At 45.7% G+C, this 26,297-nt stretch overlaps 1 protein-coding gene across 1 annotated transcript in view; it reads right to left on the bottom strand.

Moving 5' to 3' along the window:
• Positions 1–26,297, bottom strand: part of SLC26A5 (solute carrier family 26 member 5) — a 134,742-nt gene that overhangs the window by 54,831 nt on the left and 53,614 nt on the right. The window contains exons 10-12 of the mRNA XM_075345184.1: positions 24,070–24,183; positions 15,424–15,501; positions 13,589–13,684 (exon numbers count right to left, since the gene is read on the bottom strand). Of these exons, the coding sequence (XP_075201299.1) occupies positions 13,589–13,684; positions 15,424–15,501; positions 24,070–24,183 (288 nt within the window). The remainder of the gene's footprint in view (positions 1–13,588; positions 13,685–15,423; positions 15,502–24,069; positions 24,184–26,297) is intronic.

Here is a 26,297-nt window from a genome sequence, read left to right as displayed (position 1 = left end):
TTTATCACATCTATTACCCCTTTAACTCCCCCTCCTGCCCCCTCCCCCACCCCGGCAGCAACACTTCTCCCCGATACTACATCCCATATAGTACACACTTATAATACCCTCCAACTGTAGTATAGCAACCATCCCGTTGTGCAGGAGGAACAACTAGTAACACAAATAAAACAAAACACACACATCAGAGGTCTCAGACGGCCATCCCGGTCCCAGACCAGCTTATTGGTCCATCACTCGTCTTATTCGCATTGCAGCCAAGGAGACCATAGCTTCTCAAACCTTTTAACATTCCCCCTTCTTTCATACACTCCCCGTTCCAGCTGAAGAATACATTTCACCCCTTTAATGTACTCTCCCCTGGTCGGGGGGGTCTTTTTTAATCCAGGACATGGCGATTAGCTTTCTTGCCGCATACAGCAGCCTAGCAATGACAATTTTCATAGTATTTTCCACCCCAAGCTCCTCAACATATCCCAATAGGCATATCACTGGTTCCCTGGGGAGGACACACCCATATGTTCTTCCTATCTTGTGGATAACCTTAGTCCAAAAGGAGACCAATCTCGGACAAGACCACATCATGTGAAAAATACCTGCGTCAGATCCCTGACACCTTGAACACTCCGAATTCCTTTTCAACCCCATTTTAAACATCAGTAAAGGAGACCTATATACCCGGTGAATCACGTATAGGTGAGACAGTCTGGCTGGTTCGCTCATGGAAAGTTTAGGGACATACTCTAAGATACCCTCCCACACCTCCTCAGTTATCGGCCCAACTTCCTCCTCCCATTTAGATTTAGTTTTAATTGGGTAGTCTAAAAGAAAGGTATGTAGTATATCTTTATACGTGCCAGAAATGATCCCTTTAGTGCTTCCTCCGCCCTTACACACATACTCCAGTACCAGGTCAGTCTGTATGGCCACACTTTGTTTAGCCGCTTGGGCTGCAATCGCATGCTTTAATTGTCTGTAGTGGAGCCAGCCGGACGCCGGTAACTGAAACTCACTCTGTAACTGTGGGAACGATTTCACAATTCCTCCGTCCAATATCTGATGCATGTATATTACACCCTTACGTCTCCACTCCTCAATATTCCCCATTTTCTGAATCTCCGGGAGATTACTGTTATCCCAGATAGGTGTAAACTTAGTTAACCGGGTCACCCCTCTCACCCTTTTCAGCCTATCCCAGGTCTTATTTATAAGTGCCATTGTAGGAGATGTTCTACCCAGGAGCCCCAACGCACCATCCTCTAGTCCCATTACCAATGGACTTCTACCCACTATGTATTCCAGTACTTCTTTAATGCCCCCATCTTTCTCTCGATCAGACCAACCCCTGAGGTGTTGACATTGCGCCGCTATATAATACAATTCCGGATTTGGGATTGCTAGACCCCCCTCATCTTTCGGCCTTTGTAAAGTCTCTAATCGCACCCTAGGCTGCTTTTTACCCCACACCAGGTCCCTAAACAGCGAGTTTATCCCTTTAAATATTTTCCTTGAAATACAAACAGGGGCATTGTACAGTATGTATAGGAGTTTAGGCATTACTACCATCTTTAGCAAATTAACCCTTCCAACAACTGACAAATGTAGCTTCCAGGCATCCACCTTGGCTCTCAATTTTTTAAGGAGAGGCCATAAGTTCACCTGTATTTTTTTTTCTACTGGCAGAGATATCTGGATACCTAGATATTTAAATTCGTCCACATTCTTCAATTTGTTAGCCCCAGTATCCTCATTTGTCCAGGCTACTTCCCCATCCACTTTAAAGAGGCTCGATTTAGACCAATTAATGGTCAGTCCCGAAACTTCTCCAAATTTCTCTATTATCTGCATGGCATGATCCAATGAGGCTGATGGATCCCCCAAGAAAAGTAATAAATCGTCAGCATAAAGAGCTATTTTCTCCTCTAAATGCCCATACTTAAATCCATGGATCTCCTTTGTTTTCCTAATGGCCGCCGCCAGAGGCTCTATTGCAATAGCAAATAGGAGCGGCGATAGTGGGCAGCCCTGCCTCGTTCCCCGGTGCAACTCAAACGCTGAGGAGGTCATACCGTTAACTCTAACTTTAGCAGTAGTCCTATTATACAACAGCTGCACCCACTTTACAAACCGTGGGCCAAAACCCATAAGCTGCAACACTTTCCACAGATACCCCCACTCAAACACTATCGAACGCTTTCTGGGCATCTAGCGAAGCGATCACCCTCCGGCCAGGGTTGTCAGGCGGCAACTGTAGATTAAGGTACAATCTCCTGATATTAGCAGCTGTCGACCTAGTGGCCACGAAACCTGATTGGTCCATATGGATTAGGTTAGATATAACTCCAGTCAGCCGGTTTGACAACACCTTAGCCAGAAGCTTCACGTCCGCTGTTAATAACGAGATGGGTCTATATGAGTCTGGAAGCCTCGGATTTTTATCCTCCTTAGAAATTACTACTATTATTGCTTCTCTCATAGATTCAGGCAATATACCTTCCCCCTCCGCCACCTCAAAGACTTTCAATAGTTTGGGTAATAGGATTTCTTCTAACTGTTTATAAATTTCAACTGGTAGCCCGTCTGCTCCCGGTGCCTTGTCATTGCTCATGCCATGCAGAGCGCCCTCCAGTTCATCAATAGTAATAGGTGACTCCAGTTTATCTCTATCCGCCACAGACAACACCGGAAGCTCACCTCGCTCAAGAAATGAGTCCACCTCTTCCACCCTCATCTCTCCGCTAGAAGAATATAGCGTGTGATAGAAATCTTTAAAGACCCCAAGGATCTCCTCAACCTCAGTGACCTGTGTCCCCTCCACCGTGTCCATACCATGCACAAATGAACTACTCCTTTGAGCTGCAGCTATGACCGATAATAGATTACCAACTTTTTCCCCCTCCTCATAAAAATGCAATTTTTGGAATGCCTGCTTCCTTACCGCCTTCTCCAAAAGCATCTTATTAACCTGTTCATGCGCCTGCCTAAGATTTTGCTTCGCGTCCGTAGTAGTACTCCGGATTGCTTCCAGCTCTGCCTTATCTAAGGCCTCCAGGCTATCTTTCTCATCCTGCCTCGTCTGTGTTTTACGTTTACAGATATCCCTGAACAGGAGCCCCCTGAGGTATGCCTTCATCGCATCCCATACCATCATGGGACCAGTGCTACCCTCGTTGTGGATAAAGAAATCCCCAAGATCCCGTTCTATATTCCCCATATTAATATGATGGATCCATGCTGGATGAAGCTTCCACTCTCCCCTCCTTCCCCCTGTCGGGGTCCCCCGTCGTATGGACACTAGAATTGGGCTATGATCTGAAATCACTCTTGTCAGATATTGCACGTCGCTTATCATTGCATCCATCAGATCACTAGCTAGAGCCATGTCAATGCGGGACAGAGTGTTATGCGAAGCCGAATAACAAGAGAAGCAGGATACCCTCCCATTCCTCACTCGCCAGGCATCCACCATTCCAAGTTCCCCAATAAGAGTGCCAAACGAAGTCATACAACTATCCTGGATACCTGGAGGTCTACTACTCCTATCCCAGTACAGATCTATCACATTATTGAAGTCCACCACCAGTAAAAAAGGGATTACTCCCCCCTTCTCAGAGAACTCCCTTATCTCCCTTAGTTTGGTGCACTTATATGGAGGTGGTATATATATTGCAGCTATAAACATGAGTCTGCCAAATATTTTACACTTGACGGCCACACACTGTCCCTCTTTATCCACATACACTTCTATCTCTTCATATTGCACAGAGTTATGGATCAGCAGTGATACACCCCTTGCATAGTTGGAAAAGGTGGAGTGATAGGCCTTCTGCACCCATCTCCTATTTAAAACATGTGTTGTCTCCTTTGTTAGATGCGTTTCTAGTAGAAATATTACTGACGGGTTCTGGTCTTGAACATATTTAATTATTGCCGCTCTCCTAGACCTATCTGATAACCCTCTAATATTCCAACTCAACACCTTAATTCTATCCCCCATTATCCCACCCAGTAAAACCATCAAACCTTGTAGTATCTCCCCATGCTGCCGCTACCCTACCCCTTTCCCCCCTCCCCCCCTGCTCCCCTCCCCTCCTACTCCCCACCACTTCCTGTTTTCGAGTACTCCCGTGAAGCATCAGGTTTTCCAAACCTGGTCCATAATCCCTACTAAATTCCCCCCTACCTCCCTCGCCTTCCCCTCTTAGACGCATTTTAAAACTCGTCCCTTTTCCAACAATTCTCCACTCCCACCCTTTCTATGTATAATCATATTCCACTCAACCAATATAACAGTAAAATGGCGAACAGTAATTAAACTGGAATCTCAAATTGTAAATACCACCACCGTGCCTAATTAGGCAGTCCCCATGGCCTGCGAAGCTCACATCAAACCCTTCGCATTCCCCCTGCATACTACCTCAATCCCAAAGGGAAGGAGGAAAAAAAAAAAAAAAAAGGGGGGAGAAAAAAAAAGAAAAAACAAGAAGGGTCCCCTGTAAGCTCCTAAGGATGTTGTAGAGCCTCAGCCGGCCTTCTCCAACACACTGCAGATTCATACAGTCAGCTCATTCCTTCAAACGGATCCGCTTTTCGTTTGCGTCCAACCACTGCATGGCTTCCGCCGGAGTTGTAAAAAAGTGCACCCGCTCCAACGCCATCACTCTTAGCTTTGCCGGGAACATCATTGAGTATTGCACCCCCATCTCTCGCAGGCGCCTCTTTACTCCTGTAAAAGTCATACGTAGCTTTTGAACAGAAATGGAGTAGTCCGGGTATATGGAAATTCTCTGGCCGTCAATCATAAGATCCTCCATGTCTCTTGCCTTTCGCAGTATAGTGTCCCTGTCTCTGTAGTTGAGGAGCTTGGCTAGCATAGTGCGAGGGCCCCTGCCTGCTGGTTGTGGCTGCATCGGGACTCTGTGTGCACGTTCCACGGCATAGAGCTTGGATAAGACATTAGCACCCATTTTCCCCCTGAGCCAGTCTTCTACATATTCAGTGGGGTTTCTTCCTTCCGCTTTCTCAGGGATGACGACAATTCGGATGTTATTTCTTCTAGAGCGGTTCTCTAAATCATCATTTTTTGCCATGATTTCAGCTATCTGCTGTGCAAATGTTTTTTCAGACTTTTGAAGTTTTGTAATATGATCCTCTGTTATGCCCACTCTCTCCTCTACCGCCGCTGTTCTCAGATCTGCTTTCTTGAGGTCTTTCTTAATGTCAGCAACCTCTGCCTGTAATCCCTTAACTTGCTTTGTCAGGGTAGTCAGAGCTTCTTTACAAAAAGACACCACTGCAAAAACGTCCTTTAAAGTGGGGTTTTCTGGAGCCTCCTCTACACTATGTGCTTTCTCAACTTTTGTATTATCTTGCTGCTTTTCACCATCCCCCATCTCATCAGAGCTGGCATTGTCTTCTCCCTCCTCTCCTATCTCACCTCTGTTATCTATATGCTGATGTGATTTCTCTGAAGTCCAGGCAAATTTCTCCAGCCTTGCAGCCATCTGCATCCTCTCCTGACAGGCTGCATTAACTTTCTCAGCTTCCTGCCTTATCATGGCACCATCTTGAGAGCTGGGGACTTTCCCGCCTCCATTATCTTTTTGCCTGCCACAGACCATGGCACTCTGCATCCACCAGACAAGTCCTCACCACCTTATCTTCCTGACAGCTGGCTGAGGCAGTGATAACAGCGGTATTCAGGGATTTATCAAGGGAGTTTGCAGGAGAGCTCCACAAACACATCTCTTCACATTGCCGTCCAGGCCACGCCCCCTCACCACAGATTTACAATGGCATTGAGATCTGGGGAGTTTCCTGGTCATGAAGCCAAATGTTTTGATCACCAAGCCACTTAGTTATTACTTTTGTCTTGTGACATGGACTCCATCATACTGGAAAAAGCATTGTTGATCACCAAATTGCTCCTGGATCATTGAGAGAAGTTGCTCTTAAAGCATGTTTAGATGCCATTGTTTATTCATGGCAGTTTCATTCAGCCTGAAAGTTTTACTATTGGAATGATACTGGACTCATGCTACTGCTCACTTTCTTCTCTGGACAATCATTTTCAGTCTGAATGGGCTACATCAGAGAAAATGAATTTGCAGGAACAACGGGGATTGGACAGCAGACGACTGGGGTAAAGTTATTTTCTCAGATGAAGCTCGTTCAGACTGTTTGGGACATCTGGAAAAATGAATGTCCAGAAAAGAAAAAGTCAGCACTTTGCTATGAAATGCTTAACATTGTACTTCAACATATAGAAGTAATATAAAAGTATTTAAAAAAATAAAGAAAACTAAAAATAATTAACACTAAACTTTGTGAAAATCATCGCTTGCATCAGTCTCAAAACCTTTGGCCAAGACTGTATATCTAAGTAATTTATAGAAAGTGCTTTCTGTTTCCTTCTGGCTTTGGGTTTACTTTTCCTATGCTGCTGGCTTTGGGTTTACTTTTCGTGTGCTGCTGGCTTTGGGTTTACTTTTCCTGTGCTACTGGCTTTGGGTTTACTTTTCCTGTGCTGCTGGCTTTGGGTTTACTTTTCCTGTGCTGCTGGCTTTGGGTTTACTTTTCCTGTGCTGCTGGCTTTGGGTTTACTTTTCGTGCGCTGCTGGCTTTGGGTTTACTTTTCGTGCGCTGCTGGCTTTGGGTTTACTTTTCGTGCGCTGCTGGCTTTGGGTTTACTTTTCGTGCGCTGCTGGCTTTGGGTTTACTTTTCCTGCGCTGCTGGCTTTGGGTTTACTTTTCGTGTGCTGCTGGCTTTGGGTTTACTTTTCGTGTGCTGCTGGCTTTGGGTTTACTTTTCCTGCGCTGCTGGCTTTGGGTTTACTTTTCCTGCGCTGCTGGCTTTGGGTTTACTTTTCCTATGCTGCTGGCTTTGGGTTTACTTTTCTTGGAATTATTTTTGCCTAAACCAAAAGAGGACTTATAAGCTCTTAGCATGTCTTTTATTAGTAAGGAATTTCTATTCCTTATGACTGAGCAAATTAGGAGCATCATTTCTTTGATCTTTGCTTTGCACCTTTTTCTGTTTTTCCTATGAATAAATTAGCTCATTTACATGTATTTATTTGTATGCACTTGCACTTTTTATTTTTTTAAAATTGCCCCAATACCTTACCCTTATGATATATACAGTCATATGAAAAAGTTTGGGCACCCCTAATAATGTTAACCTTTTTTCTTTATAACAATTTAGGTTTTTGCAACAGCTATTTCAGTTTCATATATCTAATAACTGATGGACTGAGTAATATTTCTGGATTGAAATATTGAGGTTTATTGTACTAACAGAGAATGTGCAATCTGCATTTAAACAAAATTTGACTGGTACAAAAGTATGGGCACCCTTCTCAATTTCTTGATTTGAACACTCCTAACTACTTTTTACTGACTTACTAAAGCACTAAATTGGTTTTGTAACCTCATTGAGCTTTGAACTTCATAGGCAGGTGTATCCAATCATGAGAAAAGGTATTTAAGGTGGCCACTTGCAAGTTGTTCTCCTATTTGAATCTCATATGAAGAGTGGCATCATGGGCTCCTCAAAACAACTCTCAAATGATCTGAAAACAAAGATTATTCAACATAGTTGTTCAGGGAAAGGATACAAAAAGTTGTCTCAGAGATTTAAACTGTCAGTTTCCACTGTGAGGAACATAGTAAGGAAATGGAAGAACACAGGTACAGTGCTTGTTAAGCCCAGAAGTGGCAGGCCAAGAAAAATATCAGGAGGGCAGAGAAGAAGAATGGTGAGAACAGTCAAGGACAATCCACAGACCACCTTCAAAGACCTGCAGCTTCATCTTGCTGCAGATGGTGTCAATGTGCATCGGTCAACAATACAGCGCACGTTGCACAAGGAGAAGCTGTATGGGACAGTGATGCAAAAGAAGCAGTTTCTGCAAGCACGCCACAAACAGAGTCGCCTGAGGTATGCAAAAGCACATTTGGACAAGCTAGCTACATTTTGGAAGAAGGTCCTGTGGACTGATGAAAAAAAGATTGAGTTGTTTGGTCATACAAAAAGACGTTATGCATGGAGGCAAAAAAACACGGCATTCCAAGAAAAGCACTTGCTACCCACAGTAAAATTTGGTGGAGGTTCCATCATGCTTTGGGGCTGTGTGGCCAATGCCGGCACCGGGAATCTTGTTAAAATTGAGGGTCACATGGATTCAACTCAGTATCAGCAGATTCTTGACAATAATGTGCAAGAATCAGTGACGAAGTTGAAGTTACGCAGGGGATGGATATTTCAGCAAGACAATGATCCAAAACACCGCTCCAAATCTACTCAGGCATTCATGCAGAGGAACAATTACAATGTTCTGGAATGGCCATCCCAGTCCCCAGACCTGAATATCATTGAAAATCTGTGGGATGATTTGAAGCGTGCTGTCCATGCTCGGCGACCATCAAACTTAACTGAACTGGAATTGTTTTGTAAACAGGAATGGTCAAATATACCTTCATCCAGGAACTCATTAAAAGCTACAGGAAGCGACTAGAGGCTGTTATTTTTGCAAAAGGAGGATCTACAAAATATTAATGTCACTTTTATGTTGAGGTGCCCATACTTTTGCACCGATCAAATTTTGTTTAAATGCGGATTGCACATTTTCTGTTAGTACAATAAACCTCATTTCAATCCAGAAATATTACTCAGTCCATCAGTTATTAGATATATGAAACTGAAATAGCTGTTGCAAAAACCCAAACTGTTATAAAGAAAAAAGCTTAACATTAATAGGGGTGCCCAAACTTTTGCATATGACTGTATATATAGACCGGTCATATTCTGAAAAATCCTTTTGACTTTTATTGCTGTCCTGTTGTCCGTATCACATCCCTCTGTGGTTTTTATCCCCTTTTTGCTGGTTGCACATAATAATATTAAAAAAATTTCCATTTTTTGCACTTTATGACTCTTGTTCTCTGTGCACACTTGGTGGATATGTAGGCCAGTCTTTTCGTATAGTGCATCTCTTTTTGACTGAGCCCTATAACCAGGCTGTGTTCACTCCCCTTTATAGCTGGAATCTAGCTGCCCAGACATGAAGGTTTTAGCCCAGATAGTGGCATTTCAAATTAGGTTCCCGATTTACAGAGATATACCTTGCCGTGGTGACTGGGCTCACATGCATTGGCCAATACATATGCTAAATATCTATATTTTTCAAATATTCATATAGCGGTAATGCAATACCAGAGTTCCCTTATTCATAGTTAGCATTTTAGTGTGCAGCCGTATACGTTTTGTAGTTACAGAAATTAGTTAATTTGTAGTGACTGCCCGAAAAAAATATTAAATTAAAAAGGTACCACCATTTTTATCCAGACTGTCCTAAGTGTTTTAAAAAAAACTTTGTTAAAATACAATTCAAAAGCAATCTTTGATTTTCATTAGTTGATATTACAGTACTATTATATTTAAGTTATTCCAGTGACTATTTAATTTTTTCTTATATTAACCAGAAAAAAAAAAAGAAAAAAAAGGAGTACCAACAATTTTGCTTGTGTATATTCATGTCATAACTATTGCAAATGCTACTGCTGCTTCTACCACTATATACAACTGTGAAACTGATTATTGAACATGTAATTGCCAATTCTATTAAAATTCTTTTTACAGCTTCATTGGAAATGTTTGTACAATACTTTATGAATTAATTGATGAAAAAAATTGCATTACTTATGGGATGTAAACATTGAACAAACCTACACTTCATATTGTCTATGAACACAATGCACGATGTTCAATGTTAGGCTGTGTGCGCACATTGCGTAATTTCATGGCTTTACGCTGCGTATTGCACTGCAACGTAAACACATGCGTCCTGCGTCCCATGCACAATCTATGAAAATTGTGCATAATCCATCCACACGTTGCGTTTGAGAGTGCAGCGATTTGCAGAAATTTTGATTGAAATCGCTGCGCTCAAAAAAGTAACATGTCACTTATTTTGTGCGCTTTGGATGCTGCTCCCACTCTGTCTATGCAAATTAAAAAAGTCCGTGGAGCCTCTGTTAGGAGTCTCAACACAGAAAACTAGCCAGATATCCCTCCGGGAAGGACCTAGCCAAGGAGTGGCTCGTTTTAGGACACCACCATAACCCCCATATGAAGTGGCCCTTCTAGTCAATATCCAACTCTTTGACAAGTTTAAAGATATGACAAGGGAGATACCAAGGCCAGGTATCCATCCACAGACAGCTGTTTCGGGGTATTGCCCCTCATCAGTGTGGAGTAGGATTCTAGCCAGGTGGGAGCAATGCCTAGTAGACCAACAAGACAAAACAATCACTGATCTCGGGGAGACCAGCCAGAGAAAACACTGCCGGCAGCCAACAAGGCCTTGTCATATCTTTAAACTTATCAAAGAGTTGGATATTAACTAAAAGGGCCACATAATATGGTGGTTATGGTGGTTTCCTAAAAAGAGCCACTCCCTGGCTAGGTCCTACCCGGAGGAATATCTGGCTAGTTTTCTGTGTTGAGACTCCTAACAGAGGCTCCACGGACTTTTTAATTTGCATATTTCCCAGTGGGCAATGCACCTAGGATTTCACGGTCTTGAGCGCCCTTGTTGGCTGCCGGCAGCGTTTTCTCTGGCTGGTCTCCCCGAGATCAGTGATTGTTTTGTCCCACTCTGTCTAGAGGAGGGGCAGCATCCCGAGCGCATGAAATCGGCATCTATTCTGCTGAAACACTGCATCCGTTAGGCCCCTTTCACACGTCAGTGATTCTGGTACGCTTGTGCTTTTTTTTAATACGTACCAGAATCACTGACATACGCAGACCCATTATAATCAATGGGTCTGCTCACACATCAGTGATTTTTCACTGAACTTGTCTCCGTGCAGCGTACACCCGTGGCCATGATTCTGCACGGAGACAAGTCAGTTTTTTTCTGGCATCACTGATGACCCACGGACCACACTATGGTGTGATCTGTGTGTGATCAGTGAAACACTTACCAGAAAATCACGGACATATTAAATATTAAATATTTTCAACTTACCTTGCCTGCGATTCGCTCTGCAACCTCTGCTCTCGACAGCTCCTGCCTGGCTCATGAATATTCATGAGAGCAGGAACAGCCGACCAGGAAGTAGGTGCTGAGAGTGGTGGGCGGACGCTGCAGAGCTGGAGACTTCAGCACCATGGACAGCAGGAACGAAGGCAGGTGAGTAATGTCCATATGCAATCACGGATCACGGATTGCACATGGACAACCCACGTGTGCCGTGAATCACGGAACACGGAGGGACATGTGCGTGTATTACACGTCAGTGAAGAATGTCAGTGTTTTTCACTGACGTGTGAAACGGGCCTTACGCAGTGTTTCTGCAGCGATTTGAAGCGCACATGCACTGCCAAATTGCTGCAGAATTTTCAGCATGGACACTATGCAACGTGCGCACATAGCCTTACATTGTAACAACAGCTATTCAACACAACCGAAAATTCCTTTTACCTAAAATCACAATATTTATTGAACATACATGCCACAGACAGAGTACATACAAACATAAAATTGGATTAAATTATCACTGACAAGAAGGCGAGAAAACTTTTCCCTTCCTCACCCTTCCTTACAAACGGAGGTCGGCGTTCTAATTGGTAATAACGCCCCCGTTCCACGTCGACTGATGTCCTCTCCTGACCCTCCACTCACTTTCAAAAGGACATAGAGTGTGTCTAAATAGCAGTGGGTAAGGTGTAACACCAAAGAAAAGAGCCCACAAAATTATGAACACACATTAAATTGTGCAGAAGAGAGATGTGTCCGTCACTAATTATCTGTCATAAACATACAGCTTCAGACCATTATGAACACCCAGATGGAGTACACATCGTTACCTGGGGACTGTTTCCATGATACTATTCAGAGGGCTTTAATGCTATCCTAGGACTCTGCTTATAATATTGTTGTCCTCTGAAAAACCTGGGGTTGCTTATTTATTTCTTGTGACACACTGTCTGGACGTGTGGATACCGTCTGTGGTGGCAATTTGGCCTGAACCCTATTCAGACTGTATGCTTGGCAACCTTTGTATCAGGTGCATGAAGTGGTGATTGTATCACTGTTCTTTGGTGGACGTATCATAGTATCTAACGGTCCAAGTTTATAATGGTCTGAAGCTGTATGTTTCAAGGATCCATGCTGTTATACCCCTGATGAGCCCCCTTTTTCCTAATTATGGGGCGAAACGCGTAAAATAACAGCTTAAGTCAATAATGTATCTGTAATTTTATTGCATGTCGACTGGATGACATAGTCTGACCGATCCCCACTAGTTTATGACAGATAATTAGTGACGGACACATCTCTCTTCTGCACAATTTAACGTGTGTTCATAATTTTGTGGGCTCTTTTCTTTGGTGTTACACCTTACCCACTGCTATTTAGACACACTCTATGTCCTTTTGAAAGTGAGTGGAGGGTCAGGAGAGGACATCAGTCGACGTGGAACGGGGGCGTTATTACCAATTAGAACGCCGACCTTCGTTTGTAAGGAAGGGTGAGGAAGGGAAAAGTTTTCTCGCCTTCTTGTCAGTGATAATTTAATCCAATTTTATGTTTGTATGTACTCTGTCTGTGGCATATATGTTCAATAAATATTGTGATTTTAGGTAAAAGGAATTTTCGGTTTTGTCAAGTATACTCTACCTTGTTATCTATATTCGGTTTTTTTAACAACAGCTATTCAACCATTTAAGTCACAATTCTCGCCCTATACAAACACACTAGTATGACATTTGCAAATCATGAGTTATGATTGTTTTAATGAACAATGATTGCATTTTGCAACCTCTAACACTAGAAAATATACAATGTTATATTATATATATACATTTTAAATAAAAGTATATAAAATTACACATTCATAAAAGCTAGCACAGGCAAAACATGAAGCAGTTTTCTATTAAAATATGATTCAGGTTAGCAATTTTGACAGGTCATTTTTATCTTTTTGGCTACTGCTCCACTTTTTGACCACATTAGTTGCACACATAGGTCTAAATGTTTTGTGCATATTAGTAAACATGTAAATCCTACCTGTATAGTACATAAATATATAGATTAATGTAAGACAATCTAAGGCAACACCAAGGAGCTTACATTCGAAGTACCTGAGGCAAAGGGAGATAAAGTGACTTGCCCAAGGTCACACGGAGCAGGTATTGAAACACAGTCCAGTGCTGTAGAGCCACTCCTCCTCCCTATGACAATCTGCATAAATAAATGTTAGTTTATGTGAGGTGTATAAAGCCCAGCTACAATGTCATAAGTCCTGCCAACAAGTCAGTTTAGTAAAACGAATATGTCAGGCAATTCAAGTTAAACAATTTAGTGTTCAATAATAACTCTCGACTGAGATAACTAATTACCTCAATATTTAGGTTATTAATCCATGCAAAGTGCACTGAAAATTTTATTAGTAGTTTGGCAACATGCTGAATCCTTAGATCCAATTGTTAAAGATACATTATAGTACAAGATCTTAGTGAGAAAGACTGTTAAAATTCAATGTGAAAATGTTTCTAAGCATGCTAATTTATGTTCACACTTACCAGCTCTAACCGACTCGTCCTCCATAATTGTGGGATATCTGCAAACTGCTTGAACATTCCTTTTAAGTTCACCATCACTATAGCGGCTAACACGGTCTAAAATAGAAATATAGACCACTTTTCATTTCAGAGCATACGAAAGTATAACAAAATCGCCCTCTGCACAAAAGAGAGTCTAAGGGGTACTTCACACACAGCGAGATCGCTGCTGAGTCACGGTTTTTGTGACCTCATTAGCGATCTCGCTGTGTGTGACACTGAGCAGCGATCTGGCCCCTGCTGTGAGATTGCTGCTCGTTACACGCAGCCCTGGTTCGTTTTTTTATTGTTGCTCTCCCGCTGATAAGCACACATCGCTGTGTGTGACAGCGAGAGAGCAACAATCCTGAATGTGCAGGGAGCAGGAGCCGGCATCTGACAGCCTGCGGTAAGCTGTAACCAAGGTAAACATCGGGTAACCAAGGTGGTTACCCGATATTTACCTTCGTTACCAGCCTCCGCAGCTCTCACGCTGCCAGTGCCGGCTCCTGCTCCCTGCACACGCTAAGCTAAGCGGTGTGCGCTGGTAACTAAGGTAAACATCGGGTAACCATACCTGATGTTTACCTTAGTTACCAGTGTCCGCAACTTCCAGACGCCGGCTACGTGCAAGCGCAGCGTCGCTTCCACGTCGCTGCTGGCTGGGGGCTGGTCACCCGTGAGATCTGCCTGTTTGACAGCTCACCAGCGACCATGTAGCGATGCAGCAGCGATCCTGACCAGGTCAGATCGCTGGTGGGATTGCTGCTGCGTCGCTAAAGTGTGACGGTACCCTAAGGGGTGCTTCACACACAGCGAGATCGCTACTGAGATCGCTGCTGAGTCACGTTTTTTGTGACGCAGCAGTGACCTCATTAGAGATCTCGCTGTGTGTGACACTGAGCAGCTATCTGGCCCCTGCTGTGAGATCGCTGCTCGTTACACACAGCCCTGGTTCATTTTTTTATTGTTGCTCTCCCGCTGATAAGCACACATCGCTGTGTGTGACAGCGAGAGAGCAACAATCCTGAATGTGCAGGGAGCAGGAGCCGGCGTCTGACAGCCTGCGGTAAGCTGTAACCAAGGTAAACATCGGGTAACCAAGGTGGTTACCAGATATTTACCTTCGTTACCAGCCTCCGCAGCTCTCACACTGCCAGTGCCGGCTCCCTGCACACGTAGCCGGAGGACACATCGGGGTAATAAGCAAAGGTTTGCTTATTAACCCGATGTGTGCTGTGGCTACGAGTGCAGGGAGCCAGCGCTAAGCGGTGTGCGCTGGTAACTAAGGTAAACATCGGGTAACCATACCCGATGTTTACCTTAGTTACCAGTGTCCGCAGCTTCCAGACGCCGGCTCTCTGCAAGCGCAGAGTCGCTTCCACGTCGCTGCTGGTTGGGGGCTGGTCACTGGTCGCTGGTGAGATCTGCCTGTTTGACAGCTCACCAGCGACCATGTAACGACGCAGCAGCGATCCTGACCAGGTCAGATCGCTGGTGGGATCGCTGCTGTGTAGCTAAAGTGTGACGGTACCCTTAATCAGTCATTAAGATTAAAGCCCTTTAACCAGTAATTATTCCCAGGGAGCGTGTCCTCTTTGCAGTGGCTCTAGGTAATAGAGCGGGGGTCCTGAGCGGGAGAGTGGGGAAGGGGGTTGAACATTACTGGATAGGAGTTGCCTAAAGCAGGCAGACCATGCATTACATTTGTTTGGGCAGTAGGTTAACTCACATTATAATGGTTATTATTTTTACTGGACACAGTGAATCTAAAGTAATAAATGTGGCAGCACTTACAGAAGAAACCGTTTACATACCTGGGGCAATGGTTCAAACAGGTATCCAATGACCAATATGACCACCAGCACCATAAAAGAGGACAAGAGACCTGCAATCTAATTACATATGCCAATTATTAACAAAACCACCCCACAAACAATAAACACAAACCCTTCTATGAATTGTATACTGCAATACGTTTGTTCATAAACATTTACGGGGTGGTCCAAAACTAAAGTTGATTTTAATCCTGAATGTCTATCAATTGAATGTAATAATGATTGCTTCTCTAGTATATTTTAATTAAAAAGTCTCTATTGTTCCCTGTCCACTCAATCCACTTTATCCTTTTTTTTACTTCCGTTTCGATTATGTTTTGTTTGAGAATCCCCAGTGCATTTATGGAGACTAAATGAGAAGTCATCAGGGGGGCTGTGGCTGGTCAGTGCCGTAGCAGATTTCACCATCCTGAAAAAAATCAGATCAGTGACATGTTTTAGGGCCTGTACATGCTCACCTCATTCTCTTTTCAGTGCATTCTTTTGCCAGCTCATCACCTTTCATAAGAGCCACTGAGGGAATGCACTGTCACTGTGCATTGAAAAGGAATATCACACAGTGAGCAGAGAGCTCATACTCAGCATCTGTCAGAATTGACATTAATGAATCTAATAACTGGTTCCCTTTAAAATGGAAATCGGTCACCAGGATTTTGCTGGCCCATTTGAGAGCAAGATAATGTAGAGACAGAGACTCTGATTCCAGTGATGTGTCACTTACTGAGATGTTTACTGTCATTTTGATAAAATCAATGTTTTCTCTGCTGCAGATCTAGCAGTTATAGAGTTCATGAATACAGTCATATGAAAAAGTTTGGGCACCCCTATTAATGTTAACTTTTTTTCTTTATAACAATTTGGGTTTTTGCAAAAGCGATTTCAGTTTCATATATCTAATAAATGATGGACTCAGTAATATTTCTGAATTGAAATGAGGTTTATTGTACTAACATAAAATGTGCAATCTGCATTTAAAATAAAATTGACAGGTGCATAAGTATGGGCACCCTTATCAATTTCTTGATTTGAACACTCTTAACTACTTTTTACTGACTTACTGAAGCACTAAATTGGTTTTGTAACCTCATTGAGCTTTGAACTTCATAGGCAGGTGTATCCAATCATGAGAAAAGGTATTTAAGGTGGCCACTTGCAAGTTGTTCTCCTATTTGAATCTCCTATGAAGAGTGGCATCAAGGGCTCCTCGAAACAACTCTCAAATGATCTGAAAACAAAGATTATTCAACATAGTTGTTCAGGGGAAGGATACAAAAAGTTGTCTCAGAGATTTAAACTGTCAGTTTCCACTGTGAGGAACATAGTAAGGAAATGGAAGAACACAGGTACAGTTCTTGTTAAGCCCAGAAGTGGCAGGCCAAGAAAAATATCAGAAAGGCAGAGAAGAATGGTGAGAACAGTCAAGGACAATCCACAGACCACCTCCAAAGACCTGCAGCATCATCTTGCTGCAGATGGTGTCATTGTGCATCGGTCAACAATACAGCGCACGTTGCACAAGGAGAAGCTGTATGGGAGAGTGATGCGAAAGAAGCAGTTTCTGCAAGCACGCCACAAACAGAGTCACCTGAGGTATGCAAAAGCACCTTTGGACAAGCCAGTTACATTTTGGAAGAAGGTCCTGTGGACTGAGGAAAAAAAGATTGAGTTGATTGGTCATACAAAAGAAGGGAATTTTGTTTACTTACCGTAAATTCCTTTTCTTCTAGCTCCTATTGGGAGACCCAGACAATTGGGTGTATAGCTTCTGCCTCCGGAGGCCACACAAAGTATTACACTTAAAAGTGTAAACCCCTCCCCTCTGCCTATACACCCCCCCCCCCCCGTGCATCACGGGCTCCTCAGTTTTGGTGCAAAAGCAGGAAGGAGGAAACTTATAAATTGGTCTAAGGTAAATTCAATTCGAAGGATGTTCGGAGAACTGAAAACCATGAACCCAGAACAATTCAACATGAACAACATGTGTACACAAAAGAACAGCCCGAAGGGAACAGGGGCGGGTGCTGGGTCTCCCAATAGGAGCTAGAAGAAAAGGAATTTACGGTAAGTAAACAAAATTCCCTTCATCTTTGTCGCTCCATTGGGAGACCCAGACAATTGGGACGTCCAAAAGCAGTCCCTGGGTGGGTAAAAGAATACCTCGGTAATAGAGCCGTAAAACGGCCCCTTCCTACAGGTGGGCTACCGCCGCCTGAAGGACTCGCCTACCTAGGCTGGCATCTGCCGAAGCGTAGGTATGCACCTGATAGTGTTTTGTGAAAGTGTGCAGACTCGACCAGGTAGCCGCCTGACACACCTGCTGAGCCGTAGCCTGGTGCCGCAATGCCCAGGACGCACCCACGGCTCTGGTAGAATGGGCTTTCAGCCCTGAAGGAACCGGAAGCCCAGAAGAACGGTAGGCTTCAAGAATTGATTCCTTGATCCACCGAGCCAAGGTTGACTTGGAAGCCTGTGACCCTTTACGCTGGCCAGCGACAAGGACAAAGAGCGCATCCGAGCGGCGCAGGGGCGCCGTACGAGAAATGTAGAGTCTAAGTGCTCTCACAAGATCTAACAAGTGCAAATCCTTTTCACATTGGTGAACTGGATGAGGGCAAAAAGAAGGTAAGGAGATATCCTGATTGAGATGAAAAGGGGATACCACCTTAGGGAGAAATTCCGGAACCGGACGCAGAACCACCTTGTCCTGGTGAAAAACCAGGAAGGGGGCTTTGCACAACAGTGCAGCTAGCTCAGACACTCTCCGAAGTGATGTGACTGCCACTAGGAAGACCACCTTCTGTGAAAGGCGTGAAAGAGAAATATCTCTCATTGGCTCGAAAGGTGGTTTCTGAAGAGCCGTTAGCACCCTGTTCAGATCCCAGGGTTCTAACGGGCGCTTGTAAGGAGGGACTATGTGGCAAACCCCCTGCAGGAACGTGCGTACCTGCGGAAGCCTGGCTAGACGCTTTTGAAAAAACACAGAAAGCGCCGAGACTTGTCCCTTAAGAGAGCCGAGAGACAAACCCTTTTCCATTCCGGATTGAAGGAAGGACAGAAAAGTGGGCAAGGCAAATGGCCAGGGAGTAAAACCCTGATCAGAGCACCAGGATAAGAAGATCCTCCACGTCCTGTGGTAGATCTTGGCGGACGTTGGTTTCCTGGCCTGTCTCATAGTGGCAATGACCTCTTGAGATAACCCTGAAGATGCTAGGATCCAGGACTCAATGGCCACACAGTCAGGTTGAGGGCCGCAGAATTCAGATGGAAAAATGGCCCTTGAGACAGTAAGTCTGGACGGTCTGGTAGTGCCCACGGTTGACCCACCGTGAGATGCCACAGATCCGGGTACCACGACCTCCTCGGCCAGTCTGGGGCGATGAGGATGGCGCGGCGGCATTCGGACCTGATCTTGCGTAATACTCTGGGCAGCAGTGCCAGAGGAGGAAATACATAAGGCAGCCGAAACTGCGACCAATCCTGAACTAATGCGTCTGCCGCCAGAGCTCTCTGATCTTGAGACCGTGCCATGAATGCCGGGACCTTGTTGTTGTGCCGGGACGCCATTAGGTCGACGTCCGGCTTCCCCCAGCGGCAACAGATCTCTTGAAACACGTCCGGGTGAAGAGACCATTCCCCTGCGTCCATGCCCTGGCGACTGAGAAAGTCTGCTTCCCAGTTTTCTACGCCCGGGATGTGAACTGCGGAGATGGTGGAGGCTGTGGCTTCCACCCACAGCAGAATCCGCCGAACTTCCTGGAAGGCTTGCCGACTGCGTGTGCCGCCTTGGTGGTTGATGTATGCCACCGCCGTGGCGTTGTCCGACTGAATTCGGATCTGCCTGCCTTCCAGCCACGGCTGGAACGCCTTTAGGGCTAGATACACTGCCCTTATCTCCAGAACATTGATCTGAAGGGAGGACTCTGGCTGAGTCCAGGTACCCTGAGCCCTGTGGTGGAGGAAGACCGCTCCCCACCCTGACAGACTCGCGTCCGTCGTGACCACAGCCCAGGATGGGGGTAGGAATGATTTCCCCTTCGACAAAGAAGTGGGAAGAAGCCACCACTGAAGGGAGGCCTTGGCTGCCCGAGAAAGGGAGACGTTCCTGTCGAGGGACGTCGACTTCCTGTCCCATTTGCGGAGAATGTCCCATTGAAGTGGGCGCAGATGAAACTGCGCAAATGGAACTGCCTCCATTGCTGCCACCATCTTCCCTAGGAAGTGCATGAGGCGCCTCAAGGGGTGCGACTGGGCTCGAAGGAGAGATTGCACCCCTGTCCGTAGTGAACGCTGTTTGTCCAGCAGAAGTTTCACTATCGCTGAGAGAGTATGAAACTCCATCCCGAGATATGTCAGCGATTGGGTCGGTGTCAATTTTGACTTTGGGAAATTGATGATCCACCCGAATCTCTGGAGAGTCTCCAGAGCAATGTTCAGGCTGTGTTGGCATGCCACCCGAGAGGGGGCCTTGACAAGGAGATCGTCTAAGTAAGGGATCACCGAGTGTCCCTGAGAGTGTAGGACCGCCACCACGGATGCCATGACCTTGGTGAAGACCCGTGGGGCTGTCGCCAGGCCGAAAGGCAGTGCCACGAACTGAAGGTGTTCGTCCCCGATGGCGAAACGCAGGAAGTGCTGATGCTCTGGTGCAATCGGCACGTGGAGATAAGCATCCCTGATGTCGATTGATGCTAGGAAGTCTCCTTGGGACATCGAGGCGATGACGGAGCGGAGGGATTCCATCCGGAACCGCCTGGTTTTCACGTGTTTGTTGAGCAGTTTGAGGTCCAGAACGGGACGGAAAGATCCGGCCTTTTTTGGCACCACAAACAAGTTGGAGTAAAAACCGTGACCCCATTGCTGAAGGGGAACAGGGATCACCACTCCTTCTGCCTTCAGAGTGCTAACCGCCTGAAGAAGAGCATCGGCTCGCTCGGGGGGCGGAGATGTTCTGAAGAAACGAGTCGGAGGACGAGAGCGGAACTCTATCCTGTAACCGTGAGACAGAATGTCTCTCACCCATCGGTCTTGGACATGTGGCAACCAGGCGTCGCAAAAGCGGGAGAGCCTGCCACCGACCGAGGATGCGGTTTGGGGAGGCCGAAAGTCATGAGGAGGCCGCTTTGGGAGCGGTTCCTCAAGCGGTCTTTTTAGGACGTGACTTAGACCGCCATGAATCAGAGTTCCTCTGACCCTTCTGTGGCCTGTTGGACGAGGAGAATTGAGACCTGGCTGCGGGCCGAAAGGACCGAAACCTCGATTGTACCTTCCGTTGTTGAGGTCTGTTCGGTTTGGACTGGGGTAAGGATGAGTCCTTTCCCTTGGATTGTTTAATGATTTCATCCAATTGCTCGCCAAACAGGCGGTCGCCAGAAAATGGCAAACCGGTTAAGAACTTTTTGGAAGCAGAGTCTGCCTTCCATTCACGTAGCCACATGGCCCTACGGACTGCCACCGAATTGGCGGATGCTACCGCCGTACGGCTCGCAGAGTCCAGGACAGCATTCATGGCGTAGGACGCAAATGCCGACGCCTGAGAGGTTAATGACACAACCTGCGGAGTAGAGGCACGTGTGACTGCATTAATCTCAGACTGACAAGCTGAGATAGCTTGGAGTGCCCATACGGCTGCGAATGCCGGAGCAAAGGACGCGCCGATAGCTTCATAGATGGATTTCATCAGGAGCTCTATCTGCCTGTCAGTGGCATCCTTGAGTGATGCACCGTCTGCCACTGCAACTATGGATCTAGCCGCCAGTCTAGAGATTGGAGGATCCACCTTGGGACACTGAACCCAACCCTTGACTACGTCAGGGGGGAAGGGATAACGTGTGTCATTAAGGCGCTTAGTAAAGCGCTTATCTGGATAAGCACGGTGTTTCTGGACTGTATCTCTGAAGTCGGAGTGATCAAGAAACGCACTCCGTGTACGTTTGGGAAACCTAAAATGGAATTTCTCCTGCTGAGAAGCTGACTCCTCAATCTGAGGAGTTGGAGGAGAAAGATCCAACACCTGATTGATGGACGCTATAAGGTTGTTCACTATGGCATCCCCTTCAGGTGTATCAAGGTTGAGAGCGGCGTCAGAATCAGAGCCCTGATCTGCCGCCTCCATTTCATCATCCAGAGAGTCCTCATGCTGAGACCCTGAACAGTGTGATGAAGTCGAGGGAAGCTCCCGGCGAGCCCGCTTAGCCGGTCTGGGACTGCGGTCCGTGTCGGAGTCCTCACCGTGGGACCTATGAGTCGCCCCAGGAGCACTTTGCTGCGCCGACTGAGGGGGGTCTGAGGGAAAAGGTTCAGCAGTGCCCGGGGCTTGTGTTACAGGTCTGGACTGCAAAGCTTCTAGTATCTTAGCAGACCATTTATCCATAGACTCAGAAAGTTTGTCAGCGAATACTGCAAACTCTGTCCCTGTCACCTGGACAGTGGCAGCAGGTGGTTCCACCTGGGCCGAGGGCCCCACCAGTGGCAGAGGCTCCGGCTGAGTGAGTGTCACAGGGGCCGAGCATTGCACACAATGAGGGTAGGTGGAACCTGCAGGTAGCATAGCCGCACATGAGGTACAGGTTGCAAAGTAAGCCTGTGCCTTGGCACCCTTGCTTTTTGCGGACGACATGCTGTTGTCTCCTCTTAGAGCAATCAGAGAGGGTATATAGCCAAAGCAATAGTGCGGCCGTACAGCGTAAATGTATACAATATAAGCATATAAATATACACTTCGGCACCCAGGGGGGCAAGCACCTAGTAACAGGTGCTGCTTACCGACCGCCCTCAGCGTTTGTGTGATCACCAGATTCCCTGCCTGGGCCTCCCAGAGCTGTTGGAGCTCGTCTCTGAAGTTCTCCAGCGTCAGAAGTGCTGATAGGAATGGCTGCCAGCGTTCTGAGAGGAGGAGGGAGCCGTGGGCGTGCCTTAGAAAGTGCGGGAATCTGGTGCCCCACGGTGCTCAGTGAGGGGGGAGGAGGATACTAAGTATGCTCCAGCCCTCAGCGCTGACGTCCAGTGCAGCGTCTCGCCCTTACCCCTGACTGGCAGGCCTGGGGGCGGGAATATGCGGTACTAGGCCGCAAAAGCCGAGGACTAAAGTTATAAGCGCGGCCGGCAAACAAGCGCGGTCAGCGCGGTAGTCCCGGCGCACAAACACAACCAGCAGCTGCTGCAGCGTCCATTAGACAGGCGCTCTATGCGCCGTCCCCAAGGGGACACAGAGTACCTCAGAGGAGCAGGGCCTTTCCCTGACGATACCCGGTCTCCTGTCCAGCAGATTCCCCCAGGGGCTGCGGAGGGAGCACGGTCCCAGTGCCTGGTGACCGGTTAGGATCCCACTTCACCCAGAGCCCCTAAGGGATGGGGAAGGAAAACGGCATGTGGCTCCTGCCTGTGTACCCGCAATGGGTACCTCAACCTTAACAGCACCGCCGAGCCAGAGTGGGGTGAGAAGGGAGCATGCCGGGTGCCCTGTTATGGGCCCTCTTTTCTTCCATCCGATATAGTCAGCAGCTGCTGCTGACTAAATTGTGGAGCTTGCGTGCATGTGTGCCTCCTTCAACACAAAGCATAAAAACTGAGGAGCCCGTGATGCACGGGGGGGTGTATAGGCAGAGGGGAGGGGTTTACACTTTTAAGTGTAATACTTTGTGTGGCCTCCGGAGGCAGAAGCTATACACCCAATTGTCTGGGTCTCCCAATGGAGCGACAAAGAAAGGCACTTTTATGTTGAGGTGCCCATACTTATGCACCTGTCAAATTTAGTTTAAATGCGGATTGCACATTTTCTGTTCGTACAATAAACCTCATTTCAATTCAGAAATATTACTGAGTCCATCAGTTATTAGATATATGAAACTGAAATAGCTGTTGCAAAACCCCAAATTGTTATAAAGAAAAAAGGGTAACATTAATAGGGGTGCCCAAACTTTTTCATATGACTGTATACTGGACTACCAGGCAGCACACCAAATAGTCCTGTAATAATAATCCACTGCTGATTAAACAATGATTTTATAAAAAGTACACTAAGCAACCCAGTAAGTGACATCGCTGGAATCAGGGTCTCTGCCCTCACATTATGCTGTACTCAGATTAGGTGGCAAATCCTGGTGACAGATTCCCTTTAGAGGTTAAAAATATAAAAGAAGGCGTAAATAATAAGTATTTTGTTTAATGTGTAATACAGAAAAAACCCTGAATATAAACTCTTTCAATATGTGCAAAAGTTAAAAAAAAAAAAAAAAAAAAAATTGTACACTTGTCTCTACTGTGCATTTTTTCTTGTTTTTATGCAGAAAAGATCACCCTAAAATAATTCCAAAAACAAAAGGTCCTTATTGTTTTTTTCAGTGTGACTGCTTTCCTTACATCAGTACAATTGTACAAGGACTGTTCGTGTATTTGTAATCTATAGTAAAAGAAGAAATGGTTGGACAGACTAAAAGTAGAGACCTCTAATTATAATTATGAGCATACCATTAATATGCATTTTGTTTACTCATGCATAATCAAAGGCCTGAAACAGTATGGCATGGAGAAGCATGTATGTTTTCAGGTCTGTGTTTCAAGGATTGCATTATTCTGAAACATTTAGAATATTGTAATAAGATAAAAAGTTATTTCCCCAACACATACCTGTGTATTTCCCCCAGTGCTCTCCTGGACCAGACTACGAGACATTGAACAAGTTACAGCAAAGGTTTGAAAGAAAGAGCCAAGAGAATTGCACAATCCTAGCGCAATGAGTTCCTGAAAATGGCAAAGTTGAATGTGAGATATCATACAATTGAAGGAAACCTTTTAGGAGTTTTAGGGTCATCAAACTAATTGCACTTCTGTGTAGGGTAGGAAAAGACAAGATCCAGCATACAATGCCGGCTGCAAATGAATTAATCTTTATGTAAGGCTGGGGCCACACGGGGATTACTGCGATCCCCTTGCATGACACTCGGCTCGTGCTGGCAGTACAGCAGAGCCGAGTGTCATGCATGTGTCCTTGCTACTGAGGTCCGTTCGTGCAAGCAGACCTCAGCTGCGGGGGGCCGGACGGCACTCAGGAGGGGAGGGAGCGATTTCTCTCCCTCTCTCCTCCGTAGCCGGCTATTGCCATTCTCGCCCCTGCACTAGCGGTACACCGGTGTACCGCGAGTGCAGTGCGATTTTTCTCTCGCCCCATTCCCTTGAATGGGTGCGAGAGAAAGAGTCTCGCATTATAATCACAGCATGCTGCGATTGTTTTCTCGGTCCGATTAGGGCTGAGAAAATAAACGCTCATGTGTGCTGACACACAGGCTAATATTGGTCCGAGGGGACTGCGATGTTTTATCGCACTCCACTCGCACTGATTTTCTCGCCGTGTGGCTTAGGCCTAAAAGAGCAGCTTGTGCATAGATGCTTCACATTATTCCCTGCCCAGCACCACCCCCATAGAATTGATTGAAGTCTGTTCAGTGTTGATAAAAGTGATATTGTGCCACTCAGAGGTGAACTAAGCCCATGGAGGCAACACTGTAATACGCAAGATTGGTACACCATCAGGTGTGCTGGTTTTCAATCTTGTATTTACAACATGCACCACACAGTACAAATTACAAGATAACTGAATGCTGATGATCAGCAGACATACAGCAAGTTTATATAGAATGTATCTGAAGTAGTTGTCTACTATTGGACAACTCCTTCTTAAACTGCTTAGGTGCCCCAGATAAAATTTCAAAAAGTCACATACCTCCTGGATTAGCGCACTTCCAGCAATGTATCCCCTGCAGTCATGTGACATGCAGCTGACTAGTAGCCACTGATGGGCTGCAGCCTTCACAGTTGCTGCAGATAGAAGCAGTGTGAAGACTACAGGGATTACATGACAATGTATCATGACTACCGGGAGCTATAGCACAGACATTGCTAAATGGCGAGGCTCTGGGAGGTATGCTTTTTTATTTTATTGGGGCACTTTAACATCTAAGCTCCCTTTCACACATCAGTTTTTTGCCATCAGTCATAATTCGTTGGCTTGACAGATCAACGAATCCATCGCAGATTGTAGAAAAATTGATTCAACGGATTTGTCGCATCAGTTTTTTTTTCAGCCCAAGAGTGTTTTTACACCCCATCTGAGCATGCGCAGTTAAAAAGAAACGATCCGTCGCAAGATTCCGTCATTTGACGGATTACAATGGATACTGCGCCCATAGGCTTCCATTCTACCAAACGACAGACTGCAACGGATCCGTCGCTGTCCGTTTTTTCGACGTACACAAAAAACGTTACTGTGGACGTCGTATCTGTCCGACGGACAAACATTTTTTGACAGAGCCGTCGAACGAAGGATGAAAGGTGAAGCATTCTGTCGCAATCCTTCGCTAATACAAGTCAATAAGGAAAAAAAACAAAAAACAGATCCAGCGGCATCAGTCGCCGGATCCGTTTTTTTCAAAATTCGAAGGACTGTGACTGATGGCAAAAAATGGATGTGTGAAAGGGGCCTAAGGGGTTTAATGATTGAAACTGGATCTAGCTTGGGATCCTGGCTGTTTCAGCAGGATTGGCCTTTGAGCCATACAAGCATCCTAAATGTCCAACGTTAATGCCCACATACGGTACTAAGGCTAGACATTTATGACACATGGCACTTCTGAACAGCGATCCTCAAGTTGGCACAGTAAGCCAGAGTTTTTTTAAGAGCTTTATCCGCAGCTGGCTAATACTGACAAAAGAAGGGAATTTTGTTACTTACTGTAAATTCCTTTTCTTCTAGCTCTTATTGGGAGACCCAGACGATTGGGTGTATAGCACTGCCTCCGGAGGCCACACAAAGCAATTACACTAAAAAGTGTAAGGCCCCTCCCCTTCTGGCTATACAC

Source organism: Anomaloglossus baeobatrachus, chromosome 4 (assembly GCF_048569485.1).
Source record: "Anomaloglossus baeobatrachus isolate aAnoBae1 chromosome 4, aAnoBae1.hap1, whole genome shotgun sequence".
Lineage (NCBI taxonomy): Eukaryota > Metazoa > Chordata > Amphibia > Anura > Aromobatidae > Anomaloglossus > Anomaloglossus baeobatrachus.
The sequence above is the reverse complement of the archived record's forward strand: the minus strand, read 5'-3'. Positions and strand labels throughout refer to the sequence as shown.